Genomic DNA, 18,099 nt, shown 5'->3' with positions numbered 1-18,099 from the left:
TATCATTGAAGTGGGTGCCGGCATTCAACCACGTTTTACCATGTTAACCAGTGGCACTGGAAATGTTAAGGGGATGCAGACCAGAGAAAGACTTTCGTCTTGTTTACATCAGGGTCCACCATTTTCAATTCATAATGAGTTGTAAGTAAGGGTGCAATTAGCACCGTGCAATCCATTCTTTGTGGATCTAGCCCTGTGTGTTTTCACTGACCACAAAAAAAAGGAAACCTTTAAACCCCATTACATTTAGAAAACAAAATTTATTTTGCGTTGAAGTAAGAGTGTTCTGCAGTAGTTCAGATAGGGTTTTCTTAGGGCAGCGTTTCTCTAATGGAGTACTGAGAGAAGAAAGAAGAGTGATTCTGATAGTAAGTTGTATCAGAATCACACCAATATCAAGTTAGCCTACAGCACATTAGTAGACTGGGTTGGCTATTATTACATCACAGATTATTGCCTATGGCAAGTTTCTTCTATATACACCATAATTAATCACTTAAAATGTTATAACCTACGACCCTACGTGGACTCAGAGGTACTTGAAATTGTTCACTCTCTCGACCGGTGCCCCATAGATGCTGAGGGGGCTGTTTGCCACACAGTCGTGTGTAAAGTGAGTAGAGGAGGGGGCTCAGAACACAACCCTGGGGGGCACCTGTGTTGAGTGATGGATGAGGAGGTGCAGTTACCTGCTCTGACCACTTGGGGTCTGCCTGTCTGCCCACCATGTGTAAAGTTTGCAGAGAAACCATAGTCCGTTTTCTGACAACTTGCCAACATTCTGCCCTGACTGTTATTAAGGCATATTAGGGCTAGTTAAAAACTATGCAAATACATTTTCTTTTAAAAGGTCCAAGGTTAATGCATGAAAATAGTTTTGTTGAATTTGCATTAATTATTGCGATTGCAAGATTGCGATTTCCTGGAGAGAATGCAAATCAGAATTGATGCAGTTGGCGGTGATGGACATATAGCGCTGTAAATGAACACTTAACCACACGTCTGTGTCAGTGCAGACCGCCTGCTGACATCTGAAATGACGTAACGTTATATGAGGCTTGGTAAGTTATATTGCGAATCCAATGTATTTACCATTTCCTTGAAACTGGCTTTTTCAACTATATGGATAGAAACAATTTATTTCCCAATGTACCTTATTTTATTTGGAATATAATGACTTTATACGCAAAAGTAGCCTAGTTTTAAGTAAAAATATTATAAATCTACATGCCTTGATGATGTCATTCTTTTGTTTTGTTGTCATTCTTTTGCCTATCAATTGTTTTTAAGCTCAATAAACTCTGACCGGAATTTCTCTCATTTGACCGGTAGATTGAAATCTACCGGACACTGAGGCCGGCAACAATTTTTTCTAACGGAAACCCTGCTTTGACCAGGCCATGAACCTAGACAAACATGTCAAAACACTCACACGCACCTGCTTCTTTCACCTCAAACATTGCAAAACTGCGCAGTGCGCACCATCATATCTCACTCTGAACTAGAACTATCCGTGCATGCTTTTATTTCCTCTAGGCTTGACTACTGCAACTCACTTTTCACCTGTCTCACCAAATCAAACTACAAATGGTCCAAAATGCTGCAGCCAGGCTACTCACAAGGTCAAATAAATCATGTCACATCACTCCCATTCTGGTATCCCTGCACTGGCTCCCGGTACACTATAGAATTCACTTCAAAGTCCTCACTTTCACTTTCAGAGCACTTCACGGTCAGGCCCCTATCTACATCACTGAACTCATCCATCCCTACACCAACACCCGCTCACTCAGATCTGCCGATCAGCACCTCCTGGTGGTCCCCAGGTCCAGGCTGAAAACAAGGGGTGATCGAGCCTTCGAGGTGACGGCACCAAGGCTCTGGAACGCTCTCCCCCTGGACCTGCGAACTGCCCCCTCTGAAAACTCTAAAAAACAACTAAAAACACATTTGTTCAGACAGGCCTTTGGTCATACATAGGCGCCTTTTCTTGTCCTCACTGTTCTAGTTTTGTTTTAATTAGTGACTCATGATTTTATCCAAATTCTTTTATTCTACTTTTTCTATCTGGTTTCACTGTTTTTAACTGCCGTTTGTTTGTTGTCATTTATTTCTGATTTTGTTTTATTGTGTTTTTTATATTAAGCTGTAGTGTAAAGCACCCTGTGCATTCGTGCTGTGAAGGGTGCTATATAAATAAAGGTCATTCATTCAAGTAACGTTAGCCTACTGTAAACAGCGTGAAGTAACATTAGCCTACTGTAAACAGCGTGAAGTAACGTTAGCCTACTGTAAACAGCATGAAGTAACGTTAGCCTACTGTAAACAGCGTGTGAAGTAACGTTAGCCTACTGTAAACAGCGCGAAGTAACGTTAGCCTACTGTAAACAGCGTGTGAAGTAACGTTAGCCTACTGTAAACAGCGTGAAGTAACGTTAGCCTACTGTAAACAGCGTGAAGTAACGTTAGCCTACTGTAAACAGCGTGAAGTAACGTTAGCCTACTGTAAACAGCGTGAAGTAACGTTAGCCTACTGTAAACAGCGTGAAGTATCGTTAGCCTACTGTAAACAGCATGAAGTAACGTTAGCCTACTGTAAACAGCGTGAAGTAACGTTAGCCTACTGTAAACAGCATGAAGTAACGTTAGCCTACTGTAAACAGCGTGAAGTAACATTAGCCTACTGTAAACAGCGTGAAGTAACGTTAGCCTACTGTAAACAGCGTGAAGTAACGTTAGCCTACTGTAAACAGCGTGAAGTAACGTTAGCCTACTGTAAACAGCGTGAAGTAACGTTAGCCTACTGTAAACAGCGTGAAGTATCGTTAGCCTACTGTAAACAGCATGAAGTAACGTTAGCCTACTGTAAACAGCGTGAAGTAACGTTAGCCTACTGTAAACAGCATGAAGTAACGTTAGCCTACTGTAAACAGCGTGAAGTAACATTAGCCTACTGTAAACAGCGTGAAGTAACGTTAGCCTACTGTAAACAGCGTGAAGTAACGTTAGCCTACTGTAAACAGCGTGAAGTAACGTTAGCCTACTGTAAACAGCGTGTGAAGTAACGTTAGCCTACTGTAAACAGCGTGAAGTAACGTTAGCCTACTGTAAACAGCGTGAAGTAACGTTAGCCTACTGTAAACAGCGTGTGAAGTAACGTTAGCCTACTGTAAACAGTGTGAAGTAACGTTAGCCTACTGTAAACAGCGTGTGAAGTAACGTTAGCCTACTGTAAACAGCGTGAAGTAACGTTAGCCTACTGTAAACAGCGTGAAGTAACGTTAGCCTACTGTAAACAGCGTGAAGTATCGTTAGCCTACTGTAAACAGCATGAAGTAACGTTAGCCTACTGTAAACAGCGTGAAGTAACGTTAGCCTACTGTAAACAGCATGAAGTAACGTTAGCCTACTGTAAACAGCGTGAAGTAACATTAGCCTACTGTAAACAGCGTGAAGTAACGTTAGCCTACTGTAAACAGCGTGAAGTAACGTTAGCCTACTGTAAACAGCGTGAAGTAACGTTAGCCTACTGTAAACAGCGTGAAGTAACGTTAGCCTACTGTAAACAGCGTGAAGTAACGTTAGCCTACTGTAAACAGCGTGAAGTATCGTTAGCCTACTGTAAACAGCGTGAAGTAACGTTAGCCTACTGTAAACAGCGTGAAGTAACGTTAGCCTACTGTAAACAGCGTGTGACGTAACATTAGACTACTGTAAACAGCGTGAAGTAACGTTAGCCTACTGTAAACAGCGTGAAGTAACGTTAGCCTACTGTAAACAGCGTGAAGTATCGTTAGCCTACTGTAAACAGCATGAAGTAACGTTAGCCTACTGTAAACAACGTGAAGTAACATTAGCCTACTGTAAACAGGGCGAAGTAACGTTAGCCTACTGTAAACAGCGTGAAGTAACGTTAGACTACTGTAAACAACGTGAAGTAACGTTAGCCTACTGTAAACAGCGTGTGAAGTAACATTAGCCTACTGTAAACAGTGTGTGAAGTTTACAGAAGAATCAACAGGCTGGTGATTATCAAAGGACGTACAAAAATGCCCAAGAAAGACCCTGGGAATGTTATGAAGCAGAAAGAGGCAGATGGCTCCATGGCTGTTTTGTGGGCTATTTGACAAATTTACAGAAAGGGAACAAAATTAACTTTTTGACTTACCAGCCATTTGGCTGGTAGATTTTAAAAACTACCAGCCAGGCAGATTTTTTACCAGCCAAAAATTTAAAATAGCTTTTTAGTATATCGCCATGTGTTATTATTACTATATAATACTCTCATATGCTATTTTCAATTAATATCATAAACAACATAAGGAATATTAGCATAATTTTGAGTGGACTGAAGGAATGAGTCAGCGTTAATAGTTTTAAATGCAAATAATTTATTGAAACATAGAAGTGGGGTCGGGGACACACACACTGTTTCAACTCACCACCCCCGCATCATAGTCTAGTCTGTCTTCAAACTTCCACTCCTCTCGAAACCTTTTTATATTTGAATATCAACATTATCTGTGCATCCTCAGTAATCCTCAGTTTACTACAATATACTCCTCTCCTGAGTCCTGACTAGTGACTTCATCGTCTTTCCAAACGCACGCACACACACAGAGAAAGGGAGAGTGCCCCCCCCCCCCCCCATTTCCCTTTCCCCAGTCCACACTGTCTGCTGTTCTCTATGGCTCTGCCGCTGATCAGGATTAGCTTGTTAGCTTACGCTAACATAACGTTCATTTCGGGCGATGTGGGCATAAAGGAATGGCAACGATGCAATGCATGTTAGATGCATTTGACCCGTTGTGAGAAGAAGAAAAAAACCACAGACTTATTTCGGCTCGCAAAATAGGCGCACTGCTGTGTAGATCTGCTCTCAGGGAACAAACTTAACTTTTTGACTTACCAGCCATTTGGCTGGTAGATTTTAAAAACTACCAGCCAGGCAGATTTTTTACCAGCCATTGGCGGTTGGCTGGTACTTATTTTGTTCCCTGCAGAAAGGTATGCACGCTTTTGATCCCCGATGATCAATAGGGATGATTGACAACAAGCATCACTGTAAGCCCCACAGCTAGTGGGCGTTTGTTCTGTGTGGTGAAATTACACAGGTCAATCACAACATGTTTACAGGAAAGTTTTGGAGTTGTATTTGGAGTGTATTTCGTCACTGTTGGGAACTAGGCTACACTGGCACACTGGCTACTTCCAGTGAATGACGCTAAGCTAGACTAACGGTGCGGCTGTTCCCTAAGCCTAATGCACATACAGAGAAGAAAATGGTATGTATCTGCTTGTCTAACTCCAGGGTAGAAGGCAAATAAGCTAATTTCCCAAAAAGGTTGGCGTGTTCCTTTAAGATAAAGACATTGGGGAAACTCAGGACATTGAACATATGAGGAACAACTGTGAGGCTCATAACAAATTACTGTGAAAGGTTTCCACAGAGGAAAGTGACAAATTCAGTGCATACTGACCTCACTCTTAGTTAAATTTAGATTTTGATATTTAAGGAGGATCTTTTCAACAGATGGTTAGTTCAATGTGGATTCCCCACTTATGCGACAGCTACTTCATATGTTTGTCCAACTTAACACAATGGAGGCCAAACCTCCTCTTAACACAATAAGTCGGGTTAACTCGCCAGCGGTTGGGCGCCAGACCCGAGATTTTTTGGTTGTTATTTATTTTATTCGATATTTCCATTCGTTATCCATCCAGGGAGCCTGATGTTATCATTGGGAATGGGTCTGAGATCGCAAAAGTCCAATACCGCCGCATGGTAAGTTGCGGCCTGTATTGCACACTTTTTGAAACTCTCTGTATTCGGGTGTGCGTTGATGAAATAGGTCCGGGCGGACTTTTCCTAGTAGGGCATGGCGAGCGCTTATAACGCATGGATTTATAAGAATCAAACACTCCCGATTCATGTTCTTTGGTGGATTATGTTATGGACACGATCGACACCAATACTTGGAATGGCGATCAGATAATTGGAATATTCTTTTTGGGTTACATCCTAGTCAAGGTAAGGGCTATATGGTATCAATCTTGCGTTGTTGCAATAATTCCTTCATTGCGATCGGAGGGTATGTGTGTAATGTACTGTGTAACGTATTCCGTTGGTGATCAAAGCATAAAAAAAAACGATAATACCGATAATATAGAGTTGATTTCGAAATAGTAGCGTGTATAGGCGAGAAACGGCACGGTTTTTAGTGAAATGCACATATTTCTGCATAGCATAGTTTTCTGGGATTAGACAGGATTACTCTAAAACTATACTCATATTCACCACGGTATAAAACAGGAATGTATGGATGAAGAATTATTTATTTTTCACAAATTGAACGATAGATACTCAATTTCAAATGGGCAATATTATTATATCCATAGCTATAATATATAATATAGTTTTAGCCCTGCAAACACTGCCACGACGTATTCATATACTTTAAAGCGCTGGCCTTTCAACAGTAACAGTAAACAGCGCAATGAGTTAATGTTCTTCTGTTTTTGTAGAAAGCCTACTAATCATGTCATGATGATTTCTTTTTTTTAATCCTTCCACACATCTTATGTGCTCCTTTGCCCAGCAGCACACCAACTATCTGAAGTGTCTGGGTTACACAAACCACAAGATGACAACTTTGAAGATAACTGAAAATGTATCCAATTTTGAAGTGGTGTACGACTTACACCTCTGAACTCATTCAGTGCCAGGGATTAGACGGGTCCCATTTAATGCCATGCTTTAAAGATAGGAGTGAGTCACCTTGTTTGTAGAGCTATATCTATATTCTATATTATAGCTATGGGGACAATTCTATGGTAATTTGACAGTGAGTGAGAAAAAAGTGAGAACAATTTGGCTTTTGAGTACTTGATTAGAAATATAAAACAATGAATTAAAATAAAATATAAAATAAAAGCTTACAGATGTGTTCAATAGACTCACAGGAATTGTGTAAAGTTGCCCAAATAGTGCTAGGAATAGCAATGCATGTCCCCTTTAATACGGACTGTATTGATCTATTTGTGACGTGAAATTAATCTCGGCCAGGTACCGGGCCATCTGCCTTAAGAGGTTATGGCAAAATAAGGTCATCATCACTTGTGCATATTTCACAAGACAGAGAGAGACCCCATTAGTAAGAGATCAGTGTATCCCTGTAGTTCGGGGACTCGCCAATGACATGTGCTTGTGATGTTGCCTGATTGTATCCATCACACACCACACTAGGGCTGACCCCTATCAGTCGATTAGTCGACTAATCGGTCGAAAGGAGCCGTAGTCGACTGGCCAACCTCTTAGTCGAATATAATATATAAAAAAAAAAAGAAAAAAAAATATTATCATTATTTCCAAAAGACAAGAGGCCTAGAATCGTGGCTAACGCTAATGGCACGCATACCAGAGGCTAACTGCCTACGAAAACAGGCACAGAGGCACTGAAAGAGGATTTCCACCCATCTAATGAACACACTAGACTAGACAAATATCAAGATGTATCCATCAGTGGACCAATTGCATGCTTTTGCAGAGGACAAGAAGCCTTCAGTCGACTCCTTCAGACATTAAGCACCCCCAACAGCCCAAATGGAATGATAAAAAAAAATAAAAAATAAATAAATATTATATATTATATAATTAATTATATATATATATTTTTTTTAAGTCGACCAATAGTCGACTTAGGGCTGGGCGATATGGAAAAAAATCATATCGCGATAACAATATGATAATGTTATCATATTTCTCGATATCGATAATTATCGAATTGTTATAAGTATATATATATATATTTTTTTTAACAACAGATTTATGTTATTTTGCATCAATTCTTTGTCATTGCCGCCATCTTTAGTGTTACATCCCCTCACACTCCAGTTCTCAGGCTGCAGCTGGTTTAAAAGCGAAAGTAAACCGGCTTCTCTGCTGGCTGTGGCACCAGGGGAGTTGAACAGTTCTGGCTCTGCTAGTTTATTTTCGATCTTTTGGCGCTTTTTTGGTGGACAAACCACCGCACATGTGCACCGTGACTGGAGTCTAGTTCTGCTAGCACACATAGCCTACTGTGTACAGACGATTTCAAACTGTATTTTAAATTAGAAAGCAAACAAAATAAATGGACGAGAAAAATAAATCTCAATTTGGTCAGTATTGTCATTTGGACAAGCAAAGCCATTACTTTAAGTTGCAGGCAGGAAAGACAAGTCTGTCCACTGTCTCTGGTTTTAAAACTGCCCTGTTGCAGGTCACAAAAAAAATAAAAAACGATTTTTCGATTTTTTTTTATTTCTATATTAGATACTGATTATTCAAATATATCGCGATATTTATCGTTATCGTTATATATCGCCCAGCCCTAAGTCGACTAACGGCAAATTTTGGCCAATCCTAGTCGACCATCCAAATCCTTAGTCGGGGACAGCCCTACACCACACCCTCAAATGATCCAAGGCTGAGACGATAGGCCATTTGTAAGAATCCATAAATCGGGACAAAAATTGGGCGGCTACGTGGCGTAGTGGGCAAGGCGCTCGCCACGAATGCGGAGACGCTGGGCTCGACTGTTCGAGCCCAGCGCTCCACATTGCTTTCAGTTTAGCTGGTCGTTCATACTAATACACATTGGCCGTATTAGGGGGTGGGAAACTGATGGGTGGGGATCGGGCGTTGTGGACAGCGACTCCTACAGGTCGGTTGGTGCGCCTGCGCAGTAGAATCAGGAAGTGTCGGGGGCAGCGTGAGCCTCCCACGCATTACTCCTCGCCACTGAGAGATCGAGCTGCGCAGGTGAAAAGATGCGACTGCTGTTACCTCAAGTACCGGAGGGGACTTGTGCTATGTATGACTTAGTCCACATTGCAGCCGGCTTGTGGGAGGCAAGAAACAGCGTTCGTGACAGGGGAGGGTTGAATTGGATGATACGAAATTGGGATGGGAGAAAATATAGAAAAATGGGAGAAAAAGTGGATAAAAAAAAATCGGGACAAAAATGATCGATAAATATCGATATTTTTATTAGTATATTTTAGGGCTGACCCCTATTAGTCGACTAATCGGTCGAAAGGAGCCGTAGTCGACTGGCCAACCTCCTAGTCGAATATATAAAAAGATATATATATATTATTATAATTTTTCTTTATCGTTCTTTCCAAAAGAAAAGAGGCATAGAAGCGTGGCTAAAGCTAATGGCACGCATACCAGAGGCTAACTGCCCACGAAAACAGGCACAGAGGCACTGAAAGAGGATTTCACCCGTCTAATGAACACACTAGACTAGACAAATATCAAGATGTATCCATCAGTGGACCAATTGCATGCTTTTGCAGAGGACAAGAAGCCTTCAGTCGACTCCTTCAGACATTAAGCACCCCCCACAGCCCAAATGGAATGATACAAAATTTTAATTAAATTTTAAATTTTAAACATTTCAAATATTACTTTTTTTTCTACTAACGGCAAATTTTGGCCAATCATAGTCGACCATCCAAATCCTTAGTCGGGGACAGCCCTAGTATATTTATATATATAAATAAAAAAATATATTATGTTTATTTTGCAGCAATTCTTTGTCGTTGCCGCCATCTTTAGTGTTACAGATTTCCCCATTCAAATCTACCACAGTGATCCTTCTCATGTTAGAGTCGTGGTCTCTGGATGTGATGGAGGAGTGCACTGCATATTGAATGCAAGTGCAGAGTTGAAATGGGGATGTTTTAATTAAAACATGCCACAAGACCTAGTATTTTAGTATAGTACTATAAAGTATTAAAAAATAATAATTATAATTATCGATAAGTGGTCTCAGCCTTAAAATGATCCCATCTTTCCTCCCACTACTGTACACTTATAAGAAAGACATCATCAGGGGCGGCTGGGTGGCGCGGCGGACATTGCGCTCGTCACCAACGCAAGAGACACCGGGATCAACTCCGGCTGTCAGCGTTGCCTCCGGCTTGGGCCGTCATACTGGCTCAATTGGCAGAGTTAGCGGGTGGAAGTCGATGGGTGGTAATCTGGACGTTGTGAACAGCGACTCCTACAGGTCGGTTGGGCGACGCCTGCACAGCAGAGACAGGAAATGGCGGGGGTAGTGTGAGCCTCCCACACGTTACACCTCGCCAATGAGAGTCCACGCTGGCAGGTGAAAAGAAGCGACAGGCTGCCTCCTCGTGTATCGGAGGGGACACGTGATGCAAGGCTTCTATCCTCCCTACAACCGGCCAGTGGGGGGCATATGCGAGCAACGTTCAAGACAGGGGAGGGGAGAATTGGCACAGTGGAATGGACCTATCTCAAACCCTGCCCTCTTTTCTTGATCCTCCAATCACAGCTGTCGCTTACCTCGGACTTCCTCGTACAAACAAAGTTTGTCTGAGGTAAGCGACAGCTGTGATTGGAGGATCAAGAAAAGGGGCAGGGTTTGAGATAGGTGCATTCATCACCACCAACACAGACACACACACACACACAGAGACACACACACAGAGACACACACACACACACACACACCACCGTGAGAACTTACACCACGACGCGGCGGTTGAGGAACCAGTACTTGCGGCGATGCCTGTCGTAGCCGATGGGCAGCTGCCGGATGTACGGCTTGCTCTTCTGCGCCTCGGGCACGCAGTCCACCACGCCCGCCACCTGGTGCGCCACGCACACCTCGCACTGCCACTCGTCCTCGGGCACCTCGCGCAGCGGGGGCTTCACGCACTCCAGGTGGTAGACGGCCGAGCACGTCTCGCAGCACAGCAGGTCGCCCAGGCGGTGGCACACGCGGCAGTGGTCGTCGTAGGCCACCACGCCCTCCGACATCAGCTCCTCGCGGGCGATGTTGGTCGCCAGGAACTGGTCCACGAGAAACTGGAGGACCTTAACCTTGCTCTCCAGGGGCTCGTACGGGTACTCCTCCCCTTCCTGGCAGGGCAGGATGTGGCGGTACTCCGGGTCGCTCTCGCAGTAGGCCCGCACCACCTCGGGCCACGTCATGCCGTCCACAAAGTACAGCGTGGAGTTGACGGAGTCCTTGAGGTCGGCGGGGCCGAACGTGGTGTTGGAGGTGTCCTCCTCGCGCAGGACGGCCCTGAGCAGGGCCATGTGGGTCTCGGCCAGCAGGGTGCACTGCTCCTGGCCGCCGAGCGCCGCGCAGAAGTCCTCGAAGCGGAACGGCGACAGGCGCAACACCGAGCCAAAGTTGCGCAGCACCTCGTAGACGGCGCAGATGTTGAGCAGCTGCGAGGTGGCGACCAGCAGGTCCTCGGAGGACTTGGGCAGCTCCAGGGCGGGCACGTCCTTCGCCTCGAAGACCGGCGAGTGAGGAGCACGCAGCCCTCTGCCCCGCCGCCGGCCTGGGAAGGGAGGGAAGGATGGAGGGGAGAGAGAGAGAGAGGAAACAGAGGTGGGAAAAAAAGAGAGATAAGATGAGGTAACTGGAATACTGAGATGAGATGTGGTAATGATGACTATTGATCCGTTTGACTATTGGATTCATTTTGAATGAATTTGGTCCAGACTTTATTATCAATACCAAATTAGACATTAAAATAAGAAGAAATGTAGGCCTGAGATGAAACACAGCACAACCAGAAAGCATTACTGATTTTTTTTTTTACTTAAAAAGGCGAAATGTTGGAATGGGGGAAATGTTTGTTTATGTTTTCACAAGACGTACTACGGCCTAACATTGTGGATAAGGGCTATAATTATATACATATAAGGTGATGTCAACTTGAGGTCTGAAGCTACCGTCTGCCCCTGTAGATGACGTCCCAACATCTCAACATGAAGAAACAAACTGGACCTTGTTGGTGGTCTCAGTTATTACTACATTCCCCCAAAATGTTATCTTTCAAAACGTTGCTCTTCAATGCCTCGATAGATGCCTTCAAATCTAGGCTCAAAACCCACTTCTACCTACTAGCCTTTCCCGTTCACTGACTCATGCCCTGTTTTCCTGTGTGCCCTCCCATAAAACGGAGTGTGATTGTTGTCGATATGTATCTATGTGTATCTACCCTCTGTACAGCACTTTGGTTGACACCTCATGTTAAATGTGCTATATAAATAAATCTGATTGATTGAATGAAAATTGTATGAACAGATTGCAGAATGGGTACAATACAGTACGGCTCAATACACACAATTGTTAAGGGGATGCAGACCAGAGAAAGACTTTCGTCTTGTTTCCATCAGGGTCCCCCATTTTCAATTCATAATGAATTGTAAGTAAGGGTGCAACTTGCTCCGTGCAATCCATTCTTTGTAGATCTAGCCCTGTGTCAGAATCATTAGGAATAACTTCAGAATTTCAAGTTGCATACCCTTTTGTACAATTCATATCTCAGCATTCTCAAGGCTTAAAAATCTGTCTTTAACCCATCTTCATCCCTTCATCTTTCCTTCATTCTTTAACCCATCTTCATCCCTTCATCTTCATCTCTCCGTCATTCTTTAACCCATATTCATCCCTTCATCTACATCTCTCCTTCATTCTTTAACCCATCTTCATCTCTCCTTCATGACTGAAGTACATTATAAAAGGTGAAGGTTGGGATCATAACTTTTACCTGAATTCACCTGATCAGTCGAGTTCATGGAAATAGCAGGAGATCCTAATATGTTGTAAACTCAAGTGAACATATTACTAATATGTCTCTTCATTTCACTCCATTCAATGTTACTAAACGTCTCACTCCCCTATCATCTGCCTAGATATGTTCATGTTGTATTATTCATAGCATTCCAAACTAGGTGAATGTAATCAACTAGCAGGCGACTAACATTAAAAGACAACCGTGGCTGATGGGCTGTGGCATTGCATCATGAATTGGTTGACAAGAAGATGCGTCATGAGGATATATAAATATGGACCAATGGATAAAAAAGGTAAACATAAAATCGGTCTCTTCCCAGATCAAGTGTGTGCACGTACACATTCACTAATTGTGTGAAGCAATTATTAGCTTTAATGTCCTTCTATTTTTCTGTTTCTTTCTGGCTTAAACATCTGGCCCAGGGACTACAACTGGAAACTAGCAACCCTGCTAATGTTGGCATATTTACAGTTTTTAATTTGTATTCCTTTATAAATATATAACTGTTGATTGATATGCACTGTCCCTGATCAAATAAACTGAGTAAACTAATGCATTTGTATATGTGTCAGAGTGAAAGTAGTGTGTGTGACAGTGTGTGTGTGTGTGTGTGTGCGCGACTGCGCGTGTGTGTGCGCGACTGCGCGTGTGTGTGCGCGTGTGCGTGTGTGTGTGTGTGACCCTCCATTAGACAATGCTGCCAGGTTCACACGTCTATTAATAGACAGGCAGGTAGAGTCGCTGGCCATTCAGGGTCCAGTTATTTGTGTGAACTTCCCAAACCATATGATATCATCAGTTGCATATGAACAACTGGAGGGAAGTGGGTGGAGTTGGGCCTACATCCACTGGCTTCCAGTCAAGTCCTGCATCAATTTCAAGATCCTCCTCATCACCTACAAAGCCCTTCACTCCCCCCAGTACCTATAGCTGACCTCCTCCATCCCTACATCCCGCCCCGGAGGCTGCGGTCCTCTGACTCCGGTCTCCTCTCCATCCCCACCACCAACATGCGGACTGTTGGTCCCAGAGCCTTCTCTGTGGCTGCACCAACCCTCTGGAACTCCCTCCCTCCCTCCAAACATCCGTAGTGCTACATCCCTGCACTACAAATCCCAACTCAAAACCCACCTCTTCACCAAATTTGTAAATGACTGCCTGATTTCCCCTTTTTGTTTTTGTTTTTTTCTTTCTTTCCTTTTGATTATTATGTTGTTGTTACGTTGTTCCCCTCCCTTAGCTGCCCCCTCCTGTTAAGCGCCTTGGGTCTCCTGAAAGGCGCTATATACATTTAAGATATTATTATTATTACATGGACCTCTGAATGTTATTAATGTATATTATTTAGGTGTCTAAAGAGACCATGATGTAATACATATACCACATCAGTTTATAGAAAATAAATAGTAATACTACACTGAAATGCTGAATTATTGTATTTTTATGTCGTTTTTTTAACTGACCTAAGAGCAAAATGTCCCAGGTATTTTATTTCTATGAGATTCGTGATAAGGTGGTGGAATGTACATGCTAGGTCCATTTTGAAGTGTGTCACATGGACAGCCTCTGTGTTGTCAATGGGGTGACATGTAACAGGTAGGGCAGTTGATCAATTAGTCGACCGAATAATTTTCCAGACATGTGTCCAATAATCATAATCACCATAATAGGGGATGACTCTAGTGTGCTCATTGTATCGACACTGATGATGGATTGCTATGGTAACGGTGCGACAAAGTACGTAATATTCTAATGAGTTGGTGCTTTGCAACAGGTGAAATTAGAGCGCCTCTTTTCAAAACAAAGGCCGCACACTAGCCTGTCAAACTATCATTTTGGCCGCATTACGCAATTATTATACACAATCGGTCCAAAATAAGGTCAAATGTAAGTATAATACTGGTGATATAATGAATCGCTTTTCATCTAAACTCATTAACAAGTGTTTGCTATTCAATTCCTGTCAAATATATATTTAAGTATGCCTGCAAGTCGAGGCAAAATAATACATGCATGCATGTCATTTGATATAGTGGTGGAAGGTATTTCTACAGGCAGTGATCGATATTATTCTTATTGATACTGTGACGAGGAATTCTAAGAGGATGAATGAATGGAAAGTGGACAAACAGTTTGCACATGTAGTCTCTCTGTCTCACTGGATGACGAGACGTCACATTAAAAGTGCATGATGAGAAAACCCTGCAAGAAAGCAACGTTTTGTGTAACAAAACGCGGATATGTCCTTGATATGAATTTGACCCAAAAAAAAGTTGCTGATCTGTCAAAATAACAAAACCATGCGAGGGGCGATGTGAGTGTGTGCAGGGTGCGGGGTAAGGGGTGCAGGGTGCTGTGAGCAGCGGCCACCGGAGCAGCACACGGTAAACAAAGGCCTGGTTCTCAATGCAATCTCCATTTTGAACAATGCAGCTTTGCTTTTTCCACCAAATGGGGGGAAAATATAAATGTCCGCACTTCTGCGTGCAGCTGAGCCCCTGTATGTGGGCCTGGGGGTGGGGGTACCTGTACCTGGGGTGCCCCCGCCCTGCGTGCTGTGGCTCCGGGAGCTGCTCTCCGTGCAGGAGCTCGCACCGTCCTCCTCCGGCGGCTCCTCCAGGTAGTCGGAGTCCGTCACCAGGGCCTCCTCCTCCAGGTCCGACGGCGGGGTCTCCTCCTCGTTCAGCAGCTCGTCGTCCTCCTCCGACCGGTAGCTCAGGTTGTCGTCCTCCTCCTCGCTGTTGTCGTCGTACACCACCTTGTTGTTGCTCTGAGCCGGCCGCCTCACGACTGCCCTCACGCCGCCGCCGCGGCCGCCCCTGCTGCCCCGGCCTCCCCGAGCCCGGCTCCCTCTCCCGCCCCGCGCCGTGGCAACGGCTCCCGCGGCTCCACCTCTCCTGCCGCCGCGGCCCCGCGGAGAGTTAAAGTTATTATCCCTGATCTCCGTCTCCACGGCACCGACAACACCGCGGCCCCGTCCTCCGCGTCCTCCCCGTGCCCCCCGGCCCCGCAGCCCCCGGCCCCCACGTCCCCCCCTGCTCCCGCGCTGCCCCTGCCCCGGCGTGGGCTCCCCGTCCTCCCGGTACGGTTTGGGCGGCCTCCCCCTCCTGCCCCTCATCATGCTGAGAGGAGGAGAGACGACAACCGTGTTCTGCTCCGCGGCTTCAATCTCGGCGCTGAAGTAGAAGCCCCGCACACGACCAGCTATCCTCGAGGAAAATTATCCAACGTCGCGACGACGGTCCCGACAGTGAGTCCCGCCGAGCCCCGGTCTCAATTAGCTGCAGGAAGCTCAGGCCGCGCGGTGGCCGGTGTCCCGGTGCCGCGGCTGCTCGCCTGTAGTGGACGCCATGTTTCTTCTCTCTCTCCCTCCGTCAGGGGGGAGGCCTGGGCACGGCGTCACGTGACCCGCCGCGGCGCCACAATGGAGACGGCAGTTAGTTCACATCAGGTTCCGTGTTTAGACCGCGATGGTGCCCCTCGCTGCCGGTACTTTGTTATTATCACCGTCACTTTGTTACCCCGCCGGTACCGGGGCGTTTTAGTGGCGAATAATAATAATAATAACAAGTTAGTCGCAGTTTGAGTGAGACGGGGGCACCGTCGCAGCGCGCTCAGCGGCCTGACGTCGTCGCTGCAGGAAGATAAGCTGGAGCAGAATAATAACATCATGTCCGACATTGATGCTGTTTCACCAATACATCATGTACATGTTTTTAGGGGCATATGAACACGAATTAAGGGTGACAATTCACATTTAAGGACATTTAGAGTTATATTTGTATGAGATGTAACATTTTAGAATCTCATCCGTTATATTAGTTTTATACACCTGACAATTACTATACCTCACCATTTCTACCTGTATGTACATACTGTATATAGGTATACTGACATTTTTTGTTGTTTACACTTGTTTACGTACTTGACTTCTTGACTTTCTATTTTATACTATCTTGTTATTATCTAGCACACTCTCAGGAGCAAAACAGAAAGAAGCATTTCATGCTTTGTTTGTTTGTACAGTGTCTCCCCCCCCCCTCAATGTACAGTTTTGCTTGTATATACAGTGTGCCCCCCCCCCCAACCACTTCCAATGTAGATTACCCAGTATGGTTGTCAATATCCCAGTGTACCCAACCCCCCCCCCCCACCCAACCTCCTCCAATGTACAGTTTCTACGTCAAATGTATATACTCCCTTTTCCTGACTCCTGTATCACAAACAGTACTGTATTTGCAAATCTGGTATGTCATAAATGTATAGATGTAGCAGTACTGACTATCTGTATGTCATGTATGTCATATATGTCCTGATGAATTGAAAATGGGGGACCCTGATGTAAACAAGACGAAAGTCTTTCTCTGGTCTGCATCCCCTTAACAATTGTGTGTATTGAGCTGTACTGTATTGTACCCATTCTGCAATCTGTTAATAAAGTTTTCAATCAATCAATCAATCAATCAATCAATCAATCAATCATGCAAAGTATTCTGTATGACAACTAATAAAGAAACTTGAAACTTGATCAATCAGTAGCAGTCATAATAAACAAATACAACGTTTCAATCATGTTTAATCCAAGGTTGAAAAATAATGTACACATGACATGTTTATGATCAGATTGTGTGATGACCTATAGTGATAGTGATGTGATTGATTGATTGAAAACTTTATTAACAGATTGCAGAATGGGTACAATACAGTACAGCTCAATACACACAATTGTTAAGGGGATGCAGACCAGAGAAAGACTTTCGTCTTGTTTACATCAGGGTCCCCCATTTTCAATTCATCAGGACATATATGACATACAGATAGACAGTACTGCTACATCTATACATTATGACATACATATGACATAATGATGTGGTGTAACTAGTGTTTATTTACTGTGGTGCGACAGTGATGTGTCCACTTCCACAGTATAGCCAAGAGGCCCCTAATGCAAAGATACTTTATTTTGCAATAGTAATCTTAAAGTTGTGCTGAGGGGCTACACAACCCTGACTGTATTTAAATAATGAGCTTGACAAATACTAAATTATTAATTAACCAATATTAAATGTACACAAAATGGCGGACACTCATTAAATGGGAGGGGACAGGGGTACCAGGTTGAATAATGTGTAACATAAACAAATGTAAATATAAACAACAACAAATATAATAGGGTTAATACAATTTTCTTATAAACAGTATCCTAATTATTATACAATTTATATATATATATAACAATGTCCGAATGAATTCTGATTCCTAAATTAATGGTACCAGGCCGTTGGAGTTCTGAATGGAGGTGGATGGTGAATTATCCGGAGAATGATGAGGGCGGAGATGACGATCGATGTAGACAGTGACCGTGAAGACCGCCGGGTAGTCGCTGGATAGAAGGGTCTCATACGGACCAGGTTCCTATTGTCCAAACAACGCCCGAGCTTCTGGTAGTTCATTAGCCTTTTATACTGGGGCTAACTAGCAAACAGT

At 43.9% G+C, this 18,099-nt stretch overlaps 1 protein-coding gene across 1 annotated transcript in view; it reads right to left on the bottom strand.

The window, feature by feature from the left end:
* Positions 1–15,730, bottom strand: part of LOC311231827 (nucleosome-remodeling factor subunit BPTF-like) — a gene marked incomplete at its 5' end in the record, with an annotated part of 142,956 nt that extends 127,226 nt beyond the window's left edge. Inside the window, 2 exons of the mRNA XM_084318449.1 lie at positions 10,542–11,367; positions 15,145–15,730. Coding sequence (XP_084174575.1) covers positions 10,542–11,367; positions 15,145–15,730 — 1,412 coding nt within the window. The remainder of the gene's footprint in view (positions 1–10,541; positions 11,368–15,144) is intronic.
* Positions 15,731–18,099: the final 2,369 nt, after the last annotated feature.

The sequence above is a fragment of the Notolepis coatsorum genome (genome assembly GCF_963971535.1).
Source record: "Notolepis coatsorum genome assembly, chromosome: 7".
Lineage (NCBI taxonomy): Eukaryota > Metazoa > Chordata > Actinopteri > Aulopiformes > Paralepididae > Notolepis > Notolepis coatsorum.
Note: the sequence above shows the minus strand (reverse complement) of the source record. Positions and strands in the feature narration are given on the sequence as shown.